The 15,695-nt window shown below is 36.8% G+C and overlaps 1 protein-coding gene across 11 annotated transcripts in view; it reads left to right on the top strand.

Annotated features, from left to right (window-relative positions):
- Nucleotides 1–15,695, top strand: part of PTPN4 (protein tyrosine phosphatase non-receptor type 4) — a 190,332-nt gene that overhangs the window by 92,710 nt on the left and 81,927 nt on the right. For 6 of the 11 annotated variants that reach the window (XM_084999633.1, XM_003133309.5, XM_005654169.4 and 3 more), the window contains one exon: nucleotides 7,780–7,868. The exons of 3 other annotated variants lie outside the window; for them this stretch is intronic. In XM_084999633.1, the coding sequence (XP_084855759.1) occupies nucleotides 7,801–7,868 (68 nt within the window). In that variant the 5' untranslated portion in view covers nucleotides 7,780–7,800. Of the gene's footprint in view, nucleotides 1–7,779; nucleotides 7,869–11,855; nucleotides 12,052–15,695 lie in introns of those variants that run through there. 2 more of the 11 variants (XM_084999632.1, XM_084999639.1) reach the window with 2 other exon arrangements.

Here is a 15,695-nt window from a genome sequence, read left to right as displayed (position 1 = left end):
AGCATTTATTGGTGTATGGGCTCTCGGGTGTGAGAGAAAAAGGATTCAAAGAATGATTCTAAAGTTTTTGACCTGAACAACTAGAAAGATGGAGTAACTATTCACTCATTTATAACAATCAGAGAGAAGCAGGTTTGAGGGGGTGAGACAGGAGTTAATTATTTGGGGATATTAAATTTTAGAAGATTTATAAATCTAAATGAAAGTAGGTAGACAATTCTAGTATGTGGAACTGGAGTTCAGTGGAGAGGTTTGAACTAGAGACATATATTTAGGAATTGTTGGCTTACAGATAATATTTAAAGCCATGAAATGAGAGGACTGAAGGAGCATATTAAAGGTTAAAGGTAAGAGATCTTCAGAGCTGGAATGCTCCACATTTTAAAGTTTACAGAGATGAGGAAGAAATAGCCATTTATAAAGAAAAAAAAGCCTTTCTTCCTGTCAAAGATACATGTATGTCTTCCAAGCCAAGTGAATCAGGTGTGTACGTCAAAGGAGAATTGGATCAGGAATGTAGAAGTTACTGTGATACTATCATTATTGACTTTTAATAGCAATTTTGGAGGTATAGTGATGACTAAATTCTGATTGATTAGGGAGTATTCAGGTAAAACTGTGGGGACAGTAATTTTAAGAAATTTTATTGTATAGGTTGCCGATAACAAGAAACACCTGTATAGCTTTTACTGTGTGTCTGACAATCCTTTAGGACTTTATGTATATTAATCTCATTTAATCCTTACAACAGCCCTGCGAGGTAAGAGTATTATGTCTATTTTCCGGGTGAGGAGAATGAGACAGAGAAGTCAAGTAGTTTAATCATATGATTCCAGTTTCTGTTTTTAAGTACCAGTTATAGCTTCTTCCAAAACCTTGTTTTTAACCTGTGTGTATTTAAAGACTTTGGGGGAGATTGATTTGATAAAACTAGACGATATAAAAATATAATCCCTTGAAACAGAAAAGAATGGAGCTGTGTATGTGACTTCATTTGTGTCACCCTAAAATATTCAGTTCACACAGTGATTCTCCATAATTCTCATATGTGTGTTTACTGATCATGATTTATCTAGACATAGTTTTTCTTTCTTCTTTTTTTTTTAATCAGGCATCTTTATGGAAGTATCAGTAGATCATTGCTTGTATTCACTTTGACTGAATAATTTGTTTGAGTTTATGTACACTGTTAGGCCTACTTAAGGTACCCAGAAACATTTTTTAAATCGTTAATGTATGTTATGGCTAACTTTATACCTGACTACATAAAAAAATATACAAACATAATCTTTTTAAATTATATATAGGGAAAATACATAAAAGCTAAAGGTGAGAGTGAAGACAATTTTAATATATATAACCAAAAATTTTTTTAATATTCACATTTTATAAAGAATTCCCACATTAAAAAATAATTTTTTTAAATATACAAGTAGAAATGCAGGAAAAACATGAGCATTTCACAGGAGAATATTATGAAAAATTGCTTATTTTCCATAATAATCTAAAATTTAACAATGGAAACGAGATACAAATTTTATCAGATTAGCAAAAATTCAAAGGATTAAAAATATCCATTATTGATAAGAATACAGAAAGAGGACATTCTGATACATTGTTGAATTTTAACTTGCTATAACTCTTGAATATATGAATATAATATTTGATCACTTCCATTTCTCAGACTCCATCGTTTTGTTTTGTTTTTTTGTCTTTTGTCTTTTTAGGGTCATACCTATGACATATGGAGGTTCCCAGGATAGGGGTCTAATCGGAGCTGTTGCCACTGGCCTGTGCTACAGCCACAGCAATGCCAGATCCAATCCGTGTCTGTGACCTACACCATAGCTCACAGCTCACTAACCCATTGAGTGAGGCCAAGGATCGAACCAGCAACCTCATGGTTCCCAGTCAGATTTGTTTCTGCTGCACCACAACGGGAACTCCTCCACTGTTTTTACAGAAGTGTTTTTTTTTTTGGTTTTTGGTTTTTTTTTTTCCTTTTTAGGGCTGCACCTACAGCATGCAGAAGTTCTGGGACCAGGGGTCATATCAGAGCTGCAGCTGCCAGCCTACACCACAATTATAGCAATGTGGGGTCTGAGCCATGCCTGCAACCTATACCGCAGCTTGTAGCAATGCCGGATCCTTAATCCAGTGAGCGAGGCCAGAGATCAAACCTGCATCCTCATGGATACTAGTTTGGCTTGTTACTGCTGGGCCACAATGGGAACTTCCTATAGAAGTGTTTTAAATAATATGTTCAAGGGTTTTTATTATAGCATTGTTTATAATACTAAAAAATTAGAAATCTCTAAGTGATTCAACAGAGAAATGGTTTAGAAATTGTGATGAATCCACATTTTGGAATAAGATGCAGTAGTTAAAGTTGATGAGTTAGAGGTATATATATATAGATATGAAAAGATATCTGCAAAATGCTAGGTGCAAAAGAAAAGTTCAGAATAATATATCCCAGTTTTTGTCAATTAAAGAAATTGGTTATAAATAATATGCATTTATATTTTGATTTTATGTATAAATAATCTAGAAGAATATGCAGTAGTCCCCCTTTATCCATTTCTCTTTTTGCATTTTCAGTTATCTGAAGTCACCTGTGGTCTGAAAATATTAAATGGAAAATTTTAGTGGATTTGTGTTACTGTCCTCTTAACATGTGACAGCAGACAGGCTAGAATGGTCAGGTAGTCTCTGCTACTTGGAGAGTGTAGAGCTGTAGGTTCCAAAGGAAAGGGGGGCAGGGGAATGCGAATGAAAGGTTGAGGTATGGGTAGAAAACATTGCTGTTTTTTAACCTGTTGTTAAAAAACATGTATACAAGTGTGTATATCTTTGTGAACATTTTTTTTTTTTTTTTGGTCTTATTGTTCTTTTAAGGCCACACCTGTGGCATATGGAGGTTCCCAGGCTACAAGCCAAATCGGAACTACAGCTGCCGGCCTACGCCACAGCCACAGCAACACCAGATCCGAGCCTCATCTGCAACCTACACCACAGCTCACGGCAATGCTGGATCCTTAACCACTGAGCGAGGCCAGGGATTGAACCCTCAACCTCATGATTGCTAGTCGGATTTGTTTCTGCTGCGCCACGATGGGGAACTCCTGTGAGCATCTTTGTAAATATTACCTAACTCAAGCAGTAGAATTTAGCCAGCTATCCCAGAAACTGGCCTTATGTGCAACCCCAATAAGAGCTTCTTTGTACATTGTATTTTTTGTTGTTGTTTTATCACCCTAGTATGCCTTCCTAGATACTGTAATTTGGTCTTGCTTGATTGTTTGCATTGACTGAATAGCTTTAAATCTCCTTTAATCCCTTCTTGCCTTACTCTTCCTTAGAATTTTATTTTTAAAGAACTGGACCATTTCACCTGTAGTTTCTCACAGTCTGGATTTCGCTAATCACGTATTCATAGCACAGTTCAATGCATTCTGGTCTTCTCTGTATTCTCTGCAGATTGGCAGTTTGATCTAGAAGTATGATTAGTTTAGGGATTGTGATCCCTTTGTTGTATTTTTTATCAGAAGATCCATAATGCCCAGTTTTTACTTTTTTTGTTTAATGTTAGCAGCCATTGGATGCTTTAGTGCTTGGATCCATTAATTCATTGGAAACCTCAAGTTAGAAACAAGCTAATTACATCTTTAAAAAAAATTTATTCACTGGAATTATTTTAAAGGGATTTACTTCTTTTCTTTTACTATTTGATTATGCAGTAGTACAAAGGGAAGGTGTTCCTTTTGTTTACCCAGTTTGCATAGTATGAATTGGTTCTCTCTTGTCCTAAGAAGATATACAAATATATATGTTATATGTATAATTTTATATATATATGCTTTTTGGTTTTTTTTCCCCTTGACTATGGCATGGGGAAGTTTCAGGGCCAAGGATCAAACCCATGCCATAGCAGCAACCTGAGCCTTGGCAATGACAATGCTGGATCCTTAACCTTAACCTTTTGAACCACCAGGAAACTTCTACAGACTTATATTTTAAAATGATGATTATGAACTTAAGCATTAAAATTTTTTTATAAATATCAATATATTATATTATTTTCCTTTGTAAAGCTCAGATTGTCCCATCTCTGGCCTCTGGAGTCTCTTCCTTTGTTCCTTAAACCCTTTTGACTTGACCGTTATAGTTTTGAAAGCTTCCAGGCTGTCTAGTATTTTCATTTATTTCAGGCTCATCTTGTCTATTTTCTGCCACAGACCTAGAATCAGCTCTTTCTTTAAGAGGCCCTGGTCTCTTATAGTGGAAAATAATATCAATATCCCAATCTGGGTGTTAAGAATGCTCATTTCTACTGGTTTTGTCATTGTCTTTAGGCCTTTGTACAGAGTTGGAATCTGTATTTGTTTCCTCAGATCTTTTAGAAGACTCAAGGGATTCTATAAGTCTCATAATTAGTTTAATCTCGTACTACATTTAAAACAGTATTTGTAATATTAAATCAATTGTTACTGAAATAGTTTAAAAAAATTTTTGTAAATACTGTCGTCTTTTCCCCTGATTTTTTTTCTATGGTTGCTCTAAATTTACGTTGTCGAAACATATAGCCAGTGCATACTGTAATGTCTACCTTTTAATCATCATTTATTATTAGTTCCATAGGTAACCATATAGAGCTCAGCACAAAAGTCTTTACAGTCAGAGATTATATGAAACATATTCTCTAGTAGTGTGACTTGGCTAAGTGTAAGCATATGCCCATCAGAAATCAATTAAATACTTACTTGAAAACTAGGCTCTGTGAAGGAGGGTGAAATGATATAATGGTTTATTGATGCTGAAAGTATGACCACAGAGTGGGGCTAACCCAAGAACTCTTAGTTACTAGGCCATGATGAGATATATACAGAATTTGAGAGATAGAATTTAAACATTTATGGCAGTCTGACAACAAACATGTGATTGGTACATTTTGCAAAGGTATTAATATCTGACAAATCAGAAATTTAAACAAAACAAACGTAACTGGTCCTTTTCACTGTTTTACATGATCCCAGCTGTTGTCACACCTAGTAGTAATTTATTTCAGAAAAGTAGTTTAAAAGACAGATAAAATCTATGAAAGAATCTTGTAGGTGTGGGCTAAGGTAGTTTTCATAGAAAAGATATACTTGATCTAGTCTTTGGTTAGGTTTGATTTGATTCATCAGAGAGACATGAAGAAGGCATGAGAACAGCATTAACTAAAACACGTAACTGTTGGTACACAAAACTGGCCTGATGGGAGGCAGGTTTTTACTAGTAAACCTAGTAACAAGGGAAATGAAATGGGTTGGGGTGGTTGTTGAAAGGCCTTCAATGCCAAGATAAGCAGTGAAGACATTTTTCACAGATGACAGATCCTTCCATTCCATGTCTGCATCTAAGAACACTTTGCTACTTAGGTTCTAGTAAAGAAGAGAAAAAATGAGCAGATTAAACAAGTCAATATATAATATAATACTAGGTGGTAATAAGTGATAAGAAAAGCAAAGGAAGATATTTTAAAATAAGTTGCTAAGCATGAATTTTTCTGTACATTGAAATTAATAGTATGTGTATCCACGAAGGCCATAGTACTTATTTTCTTGTGTTATCTTTCCCAATTCTGGCAATACCTTGGTAACTGCCACTATAGTCTTGCTAACTGTAATTTGAGAACTTGAGTTTCTAGATATCCCTGAAATTTTTTTAACATGTTTTTCTACCAACATAGCAGCTTGATTGCTTTACATATTCATAGAGTTTTATATCTCTTTAATGGTATAGGTTCTTCTCAAGTGCTTGGTGATCCATGGCTGTGTACTTCTTTTTGTGTTTGTGAGTCCTAGTTCACTTGGTTGTGTGTACTGTTTGTCTTTACCATAGCCTGCTTTGGATGTAGCAGAGGAGGGAGGGAATGTATGGCCAAGTAGAATGTAGAGTTTGGGGTTCTCCATCCCTTCTGGGGGTCACTGCACTTCCTGTCCCCAGTATTTACACCTGCTATTTTAGACTGGCTGCACACATTTCTGTGTCCTCTAGCTTGGTCTAGATGGCACATGATTGTAGGGTTGATAGGAGTTAATTACCTTACCTGCTCCCTACCTGATCCTCCTGATGGGAATTTGAAGGTTCCCCCTTGATCTGTGGTTTCCTCTAATTTTTCTTCTCTCCATAAATCTGATCTTACCCACTTTGTCTTTACAGATTCCTCAAAATGTCTGGTCCATATTCACATACCTTTAAGTGATATGAATTGTTTTTAAGTGTTACAGATGTTTTTCTGTTTTCATATATCTTTGAAGTCTTAGGTTGGAAACAGAAGAGTAATCAAAGCATTATTAAGTCTGCCATCTTGTTTCAAACTTCTAATTGATGTCCTTTAAAAAATGCTTATAAGGGAGTTCCTTCTGTGGCTCAGTGAGTTAAGAACCTGACTAGTATCATGAAGATGCAGGTTTGATCCCTGACCTCTCTCTGTGGGTTAAGAATCCGGTTTTACCACAAGCTGTGGTGTAGGTTACAGATGTGGCTCAGATCTGGCATTGCTATGGCTTTGGCATAGGCCAGCAGCTACAGCTCTGATTCGACCTCTAGTCTGGCACTTTCCATATGCTGCAGGCATGGCCCTAAAAAAAAAAAAAAAAAAAAAAAAAAAAAAAAAAAAAAAAATGCTTTAAGACTCTGATAATAGTGTGCAGCTCTGCTGGTTATTGCTACACAATTCTAGCAGCCAGACAAATTAATATACACTACTGTGTTTGGCCACTTACTATATATTAGCTTACCTAACAGGTTAATTTAGTAATATTTCATTTAATTAAAAATTGTTAAAACTACATTTTAAAGATTTTTTTCCCCATAAGGAGACAGTTGTAAAATCTCGATTTTGTTTTCACAGTTATTTCTGTCTTCTGAGGGAGTGAGTGGTAGGGGATAAAAGCATTATTGGGATACAAGTTTGCCTGTGGTATGTTTCAAATCAAGAAGCAAAACTGTTTCAAGGCTAATTAGCCCCTGAGGAAAGTTGTATTTCTCCTCATTCTCAATAGTACAGGTTAGCTATTCAGGTTGGATCTGTCAGCTTGAAAATTCCTACATATTCATCAAAGTACGAATCAGATTTTCTTCTCTGGAATCTTCCAAACTCCAACAGTTGTTCTCTGCTCTACACTCCTATAGTTTTATTTATTTATTTATTTATGTTGTTGTTGTTGTTGTTGTTGGACCCTGCCTGCAGCACATAGAGGTTCCTGGGCCAGGGATCAAACCCATGCACAGCAGTGACGATGCTGATCCTTAACCCCCTGTGCCATAAGGATACTCCTTCCATGGTGTTTTTATTGTATTATATTATAGAATTCTCATTACATTGGAAATATTGCTTTATTACAAGTTGTCCTTCACCAAACTCTGAACTTTAAGTTTTACTCATTTTTGCAATCCTAATACCATATTTTCACCTTATTTACACAGTGATTGGATCTTAATAGTTTTAGAAATGGAAGGATAGATACTAACTTATCATACTATAGATGATAAACTATGGGAGATCATTTTTGCTTTAGATTAGTGAATTTTAGTAATGCAGTATTTAAGTTGATTTGAAGTATGTCTTTTATTTTTATGAGGTAACAATTACCATATGGATTTGTAAGTATAATGCAGTTATCTGTTGCCTTTGGTAATGCCACATTGTATAAAAAGCGAATCATATTTTTAAAGCATATCTTTAACAGTTAAAGCTGTTTCAGTTTTGCCATTTTCTCTTTTTCGAAGGATCAAAGTAACAATGAAATTATGATTGGAGTAATGTCAGGAGGAATTCTGATTTACATGAACAGAGAACGAATGAATAGTTTTCCATGGTAAGAACTTCCATCGATACTTTTGCTTTTACAATTATAATACCAAATATAGTTCACATTAAAGGAAGTGGTTGTTGAACTGTTTAATGTTGTCATACAACTTTATCACCCTTACTTGGAATCTACCAGAAGATACCAAAATAATTGAATTATCTATCACAAGAATTTCTTAAGCTTAAAGAAAATACTACTTTGCAAATTTTTCTCTTAGTCTCTAGATTTATATTGTAGAATAATAGCTAATGTCATCATGTTTATAACTTGAACCATGCTGATTGGTTTGAATATAATACTCCATTTAAATGCATTCAGTGGATGCTAGCTTGTTAGTTACAACATGGGCATGGTTGCTGCAACAGAGACCCATTATTACAGTGGTTTAAATTGATGCTAGAAGAGTATGGTGGCTACATGAGGTTTAAAACGTATGTTTCTTTTGTCTTGCTGCTCTACTGTCCTTAGATGTCCTTATCCTCATGTCTAGGATGACTCATCCATATCACTTTTGTATCCCAGAATGAGCATGAAAAGTAGCATCTGCCACTTCCCTTTAAGGGGTAACTTGAAAATAGTAAAAATCATATTAATATCCCTTGTGTACATATCATATAAGTAACTCAGGTTTTTAAAAATAAACACAGTGTTTCCTTTTGGGGAAGAAACAAATACAGAAGAAGTACATTCTGTTAATAATGTTTCTCCTTATAACTACTAAAAAGAGTTGGTCTTGATTTTTCAATGTCTGTGGGTTTTATTTAATAGGTTTTGGTAATTAGTCACTCTTATAGCACTTTGGTGAGCTATTTTTTTAGAAAATTGCCATAATTATGTTAAGGAAATAAAGATAAATTTCCCCAATAGGTCACTATCTAGGAAAACTTGAAATATAAAATAAAAAATTGAGGAAATAGGAATTCTTGTCATCACTCAGTGGTTAACGAACTCAACTATTTATCCATGAGGATGCAGGTTCAATCCCTGGCCTCTTTCCTCACCAGGTTAAGGATTCAGTGTTGCTGTGAGCTGTGGTGTAGGTTGCAGACATGGCTCAGATCCCGAGTTGCTGTGGCTGTGGCTTAGGCTGGTGGCTACAGTTCTGATTCAGCCCCTAGCCTGGGAGCTTCCATATGCCACGGGTGCAGCCCTAAAAAAAAAACAAAACAAAAATGAAAAAAACTGGAATAAATTCATCAGAATTAAGTATTTTTTACCTTCCAGAAGAAACTCTAAAGAAGATGAAAAGGCTAGACACAGTTTTTTTTTAAATATATATTTGATAAAGGACTTATCAGAAAAATAAAGAACTCTTATACTCAATAATAAGAAAGACAACTTGATTAAGAAGAATAGGCAGGAGTTCCTGTTGTGGCCCAGTGGGTACCTATGAGGGCGTGGGTTTGATCCCTGGCCTTGCTCAGTGGGCTAAGGATCCGGCATTGCTGCAAGCTGCGTTGGAAGTCTGGGGTACAGCTCAGATCTGACATTGTTGTGGCTGTGGCCTAGGTCAGCAGCTGCAGCTCCGATTTGATCCCTAGCCTGGGAACTTCCATATGCCACAGGTGCGGCCTTAAAAAATTCATGAAAAAAGAATAGGCAGAGTTCCTGCGGTGGTTCAGTGGGTAAGAATCTGACTGCAAGAGTTCCCTCTGTGGCACAGTGGGATTGGCAGGGTCTCTGCAGCACCAGGACTCAGGTTCAATCCTTCATCCAGTACGGTGGGTTAAAGGATCCAGCATTGCCGCAGCTGTGGTGTAGGCTGAAACTGTGGCTTAGATCTGATTCCTGGCCAGGGAACACCATATGCTGCAGCTCAGATTCAGTCCCTGGCCTAGGAACTTCATATACCATTTATATGGGTACAGCCATTTAAAAAAAAAAGAAAAATAGGCAAAATATGTGACTAGGTGCTTCCACCAAAGAAGTTATGCAGATGGCAAGTAAGTACGTGAATAGATGCTCAGTCGTCAGTGAAATGTAGATGAAAGCCACATGAACTGTATTACTGTATACCCACTGGAATAGCTCTAGTTTAAAAAAAAAAATGATAATACCAAGTGATAGCAAGGAAACAGAAGACCTAGAAATCTCACATATTGCTGATGGGAGTGCAAACTAGTAGACCGGCTTTGGAAAACAGTTTGGCATTTCTTAAGGGTTAAACAGATTTACCATATAATTTGGCAATTCTATTCCTAGATATTTGCCTAAGAGAATGAAAACATCAAGTTCATGTAAGATTTGTGGACTGTGTTCCTAGCTATATTATTCTTAATAGCAAAAAGACAGAATTCCAGATGTCCATCAGTCAGTGAAAGGACAAGCAGATTGTGGTTTATCTGCACAAAGGAGCAGTGTTCATCAGTAAAAGAAATTCGCTGTTTGATACACTAAGCAGTATGGATGACTCTACCCTCAAAACGTTATGCTGAGTGTAAGAAGCCTGACACAAGAGATGGTGTACCATTTGTTTCTATTTACATGAAATTCTAGAAAACACACGTTATAGAGACAGCACAGCACTGGTTGTCAGGGAGTAAAAGTGGGAGGAAATGACTGACTACAAAGGGTGCCAAGGGAACATTTTCAGGTGATGAAAATTGTTATATGATGACCTTGGTGGGTAGGAGTTATACAACTGAATACATTTGTCAAAACTCATGGACTTGCTCCGCTAAAATTGAAATACTTCATTTTATATATGAATTATACCTCTCTAAAGTTCATAAAAGTAAACTAAAGATCATTTAGTATTTGATCTCACATCTTTTAAATTCTTTCTGTATAATTCAGTTGTGTCATATTTAGAGGAGAATACAAAACAATTCAAGACATGGTTCTTGCCTAAAAGTAAGCACATAAAAATTAATTACCAAACATAATAAAAAGTTTATAAATTAAATGCTTTATAAAAGATAGTTATTGTTGGTTTTCTTAATGGTAAATGTGCATCTTCAATTTTAATACATTTCTGATTTTACTATTTTACATTTTATGTAAATGTCAAAATCAAAATAAATTATTTTGAGATAATGTGGGTTAAAATGCTAATCTAAATTTTTTATGTTTTCAAAATTCTATATTGTGTATATATTTTTTATTTTTATAAAATAAGGATTCTATTTGACAAATTACTTTGAAAACACCAAGATATAATCTCTCTGGGGAAAATTATAATGACCTCATGATATTTGAGATGGTTTTTAAAGGATGAGCAGAAATTTGCTCAGTGAAGAAAAGATGTAAAAAGGTATGTGTGTATAGAGATCCCAATCAGGAATTCTGAGTAGAGGCAACAAACACTTGCAGAGGCTTAACAGTAAGAAGGGACAAGGCTACTTGAGGAAATGATGGGATATTTGCTTGATTCTTTTTTTGTTTGTTTTCGATTGCTTTCATTGAGGACAGAAGCAAGGGGGCAAGAATTTAAGATGATGTCTCGCTTAGGAGAGAAATTGGATTCAGATTGTGAAGGATCTCATATATTCCATATGCCAAGGAGTTGATATATTTCTTTATCAGTAAATATGCTCAAAGCTAGTTTTATGTTGAGAAATAAAACTCATATTTCTACATCTTTATCATACAAGTTAGGTTTAAAAAAAGATGTAAAGGGGTTCCTTTTGTGACTCCATGAGTTAATAACCCACCTAGTATCCCTGAGGATGTGGGTTAATTCCCTGGTCTTCCTCAGTGAGTTAAGGATCCGACACCTGGCTATGGGGTAGGCTGGCAGCTGCAGCTCTGATTTGACTCCTGGCCTAGGAACTTCCATATGCCTCAGGTGTGGCCCTAAAAAGACAAAAAAAAAAAAAAAAAAAAAAGAAAAAAAGAAAAAGGAAGGAAGAAACATCATTAGGAAAATGAAAAGGCTCAGAGATAGTTCTGGTTGCTAGTCTAGCAGGTAAAGACTTTGGAAGTTGTTGCCCCATCCTCACACACACAAAAAAACCAAAACTGAAAAAATTCAAAATCAACAACTCTTTTTAGGTTTCTCAGAGAATTGAGGACACAGGGCATACTGCAGCTCTGAAAACCGGAGAGACAGATGAATACAAGGAGTGACAGCTTACCAGGACTAGAAGCCACTGCTGCTGCAGCAATACTTACAGGGTAATTGACAAATTGCTGGAAACTGAGCAAAGACTAGCTTGACAGAAACTCCTGGAGGCCCTGCTTAGAAAGGGTACGACACTTTCATGAGTTTTAATACCAGCCACTCCACCCCAGGGAGAAGACTGGAGAAAAATCCACTTGTGCTCTAGTGGGCGGGGGATGGGGGTTGAGCAGGAAAGTAACCATCTTGAAATATGCTCAGAGCTTCCTGTTCTTAACAAAGATCTGTTTTTACCAACACTTAACCAAGATGGGTCTTACCAGAGCCTACCCAAGGTGGGGCAAGGGCAGTACCCTTTTCCATCCCTCTCTGTACTTCTTGTTTCAGCTAAGGATGGAGTGAGCTGAAGGGCACTGAAGGTCGAAGCCAAGAGACCCAGACCACCACACCACTGAGATTTCATCACAGGATTAAAGACCAGTTCCTCTCCAACCCCAAACTTAACTGCCACATCGGCAGGGTTCCTGTGTTATAACAGAGAGTTATCATGCAAAGAACTGCAAAGTGCAGACTAAGAAGAAGTCTCTAAAATCCAAAGACATTTTAAGAGACAAAAACAAGGATAGTAGAGGAAAAAGTAGCCTCAAATAGCTACCTCAGAAACTGTTCCTTTGAAATGGTCACAATTTTATAAAATTCGTTTCTAAAGAAATACGTGCCCAGGGCACTGTTGAAAATAACAGAGGAGTTTTATAGCTGGGTGTGGTATTTGAAAAAATTGGATGACTGGTACCATTGTCATCTCAGTATTATTGTGGGCAGACCCAGAGCCGTGCTTTCCTAAAGAGCAACAGCTTCATGCAGAAGGATAAGGGAGGTTAGGGGATAAATATAGAGTTTGTGAAAGTAATCTACCAAATAATGATAAGCTGGGAAGTTGAGAAACAAATACTTAGACTCACTACAATGTAGAACTTCAGTTCCCAGAAAAATATTATAAGACATGCAAAGATAGGAGTTCCCGTCGTGGCGCAGTGGTTAACGAATCCAACTAGGAACCATGTGGTTGCCGGTTCGATCCCTGCCCTTGCTCAGTGGGTTAACGATCTGGTGTTGCCATGCACTGTGGTGTAGGTCGCAGATGCGGCTCGGATCCCGCATTGCTGTGGCTCTGGCGTAGGCTGGCAGCTACAGCTCCAGTTAGACCCCTAGCCTGGGAACCTCCATATGCCGCGGGAGCAGCCCAAGAAATGACCAAAAAAAAAAAAAAAAAAAAAGACATGCAAAGATAAAGGAAAGTATGACCTGTACACCTGAAAAAATACAAGAAATAGTTGTAAGTATACACATGCATAATAACTCAGTTTCAAAATACATGAAGCAAAATATAAGGAAAATAAAGAATATTCTACGGTTATAGTTGGAGATAGGCACATATCCCTCTCAGAAATTGAAGCTGACAACACTTAATGACTTCAACCCAGCCAGAATCCAGATTGGGAATTGAACCCACAGTTTTTTAAATTAGATTCACTCACCTGGTGTCTGGGCTTATTGAAGTTCAGGTTCTTTTTGTCTCAGCACAGAAGGAGTTCAGCCAGAGACAAAGTGATAGGCAAGAAGTAGATTTATTAGGATAGGGCATTCCCATCGTGGCTCAGTGCAGATGAATCTGACTAGCATCCATGAGGACACAGGTTTGATCCCTGGCCTTCCTCAGTGGCTTAAGGATCCGGCATTGCCATGAGCTATGGTGTAGGTCACAGATGCAGTTCGGATCCCGAGTTGCTATGGCTGGCAGCTGCACCTCCAATTTGAACACTAGCCTGGGAACCTGCATTTGCCATGGGTGTGGCCCTAAAAAGACCAAAAAAAAAAAAAAAAGTTTATTAAGATAAAACACTTGAGAGATAGATACAAGTGGGCAGGCAAAGAAGTGTTTGGTGGGCTACATTAGTATAATCCTAGGAGAATGGGGAGGGAGAAAAGACTGACTCTTCCTCTTTCTTTGAAGGGACCATAGATAGGGCTTACATCTTTAGCTCCTCCTTTTTAACCTGTAAGAGAGTATTTGACCCTATGAGGTCAAACTAGCACTGTCATGGTGCTTATTCATATCAGCAGAGGGGCGACTACATAGGCTAAAATATGTTGCATCATCATAGGTCTCCATATAATGAGGGTCTCCTACTTTGGAACATCATTTTCCCCTTAAATTCCTGTCCTTGGTCCTAAGGTCTTGCTGAACTTGAATGCAGGCCTCATTTTGTCTTTCATTTAATGACCTGGGGCATATCTCATGCTTTTATTGATGCTTTTATAATTAAACATGCTTGCCTTCTGATGGCTTTCCTGAGTGATTATTAACTTCCAGTGGTCTCCCCAAATTACTTAGGTTTCCCTCTCCCAATTGGGACTTCTACAACTACCTGTATAACTATCCTACTCCATCCCTACAATTAGTAGTTTTGAAAATCAACAGAAAAACTATACAATAAAAAAACAGCTTGTGAGTTCTCTTGTGGTGCAGCAGCTTGGATGCAGGTTTGATCCCTGGCTTGGAAATGTCCATGTGCTATGGGCATGACCAAAAAAAAAAAAAAAATCAGCTGAATAGATTCAAGCACTATCATATCTCTTGATTTAATTGGTATATAATACTATGATTAGTAACAGCATGTTCCTTTTAAATGTACATAGTACACTCTTTTAAATGTACATAGTTTATTAGGGCTGCTTCCATGGTATATGGAAGTTCCACAGCCATGCCATGTGGGATCCAAGCCTCAGTGCGACCTACACTGCAGCTCATGGCAATGCCGGGTCCTTAACCCACTGAACCAGGCTAGGGATCAAAGCTGCATCCTCATGGATACTAGTTGGGTTTGTAACCCACTGAGCCATAATGGGAACTCCAAGGTACCATACAAATTTGATGATTTTTTGTTGTTGTTCTATTTCTGTGAAAAATGTCATTTTTTACTCCTTGTCTCTCACGTTTTGTTTTTACTGTCTTATTTGTGTATCTCCTAACTAGTTATTGTAGTTATAGTTGATCGTACACTTTTGTATTTTAACCATCCTACTAGCTTTTTTAAAGTGGGTGGTCTGTTGCCTTTACTGTATATTTGTGTTTATACAGTAGTGAGATTGTTTCTTCCATATATTTTCTTATTTCTAGTTATGGTCTTTAAAAAAATTTTAAAGTATAGTTGATGTACAATAGTATATAAGTTATAGGTGTATAATATAGTGATTCACAATTTTTACAGGTCATATATTCCATTTATAGTTACTATAAAGTATTGGCTATCTTCTCCATATTGTATAATATATTTGAAATGTATCTTCTGTAGAGAGCATATAAATGGAGCAGGGTTAAAAGAAGGGTCTATCCTGCCAATCTTTGGTTTGAGTTTTTAGTCCATTTACATTTAATGTTGTTATTGATAAGCTAATGCCATTTTGCTAGTTTTCTTTGTGTCTTATCTCCTTTTTTCCTCCATTCCTACAGCATGGTCTTTTGTTTTAAGAAGATATGTTCTAGCCTGTCATTTTAATTCTGCTTATTTTACTGTATTATTTTGTGTTTACTTCTTTTTTTAAATTTTTTCGTCTTTTTTAGGGGCACATCTGTGGCATATGGAGGTTCCCAGGATATGGGTCGAATTGGAGATGTAGCCACTAGCCTACACCATAGCCACAATAACACCAGATACAAGCCACGTCTGAGACCTACACCACAGCCTACAGCAACGCTGGATCCTTAACCC

This window comes from Sus scrofa, chromosome 15 (genome assembly GCF_054392235.1).
Source record: "Sus scrofa isolate SSC_HxYL_T2T_F1_AM1 chromosome 15, Sscrofa_HxYL_maternal_Yorkshire_Landrace_v2.0, whole genome shotgun sequence".
Taxonomy (NCBI): Eukaryota; Metazoa; Chordata; class Mammalia; order Artiodactyla; family Suidae; genus Sus; species Sus scrofa.
Note: the sequence above shows the minus strand (reverse complement) of the source record. Positions and strands in the feature narration are given on the sequence as shown.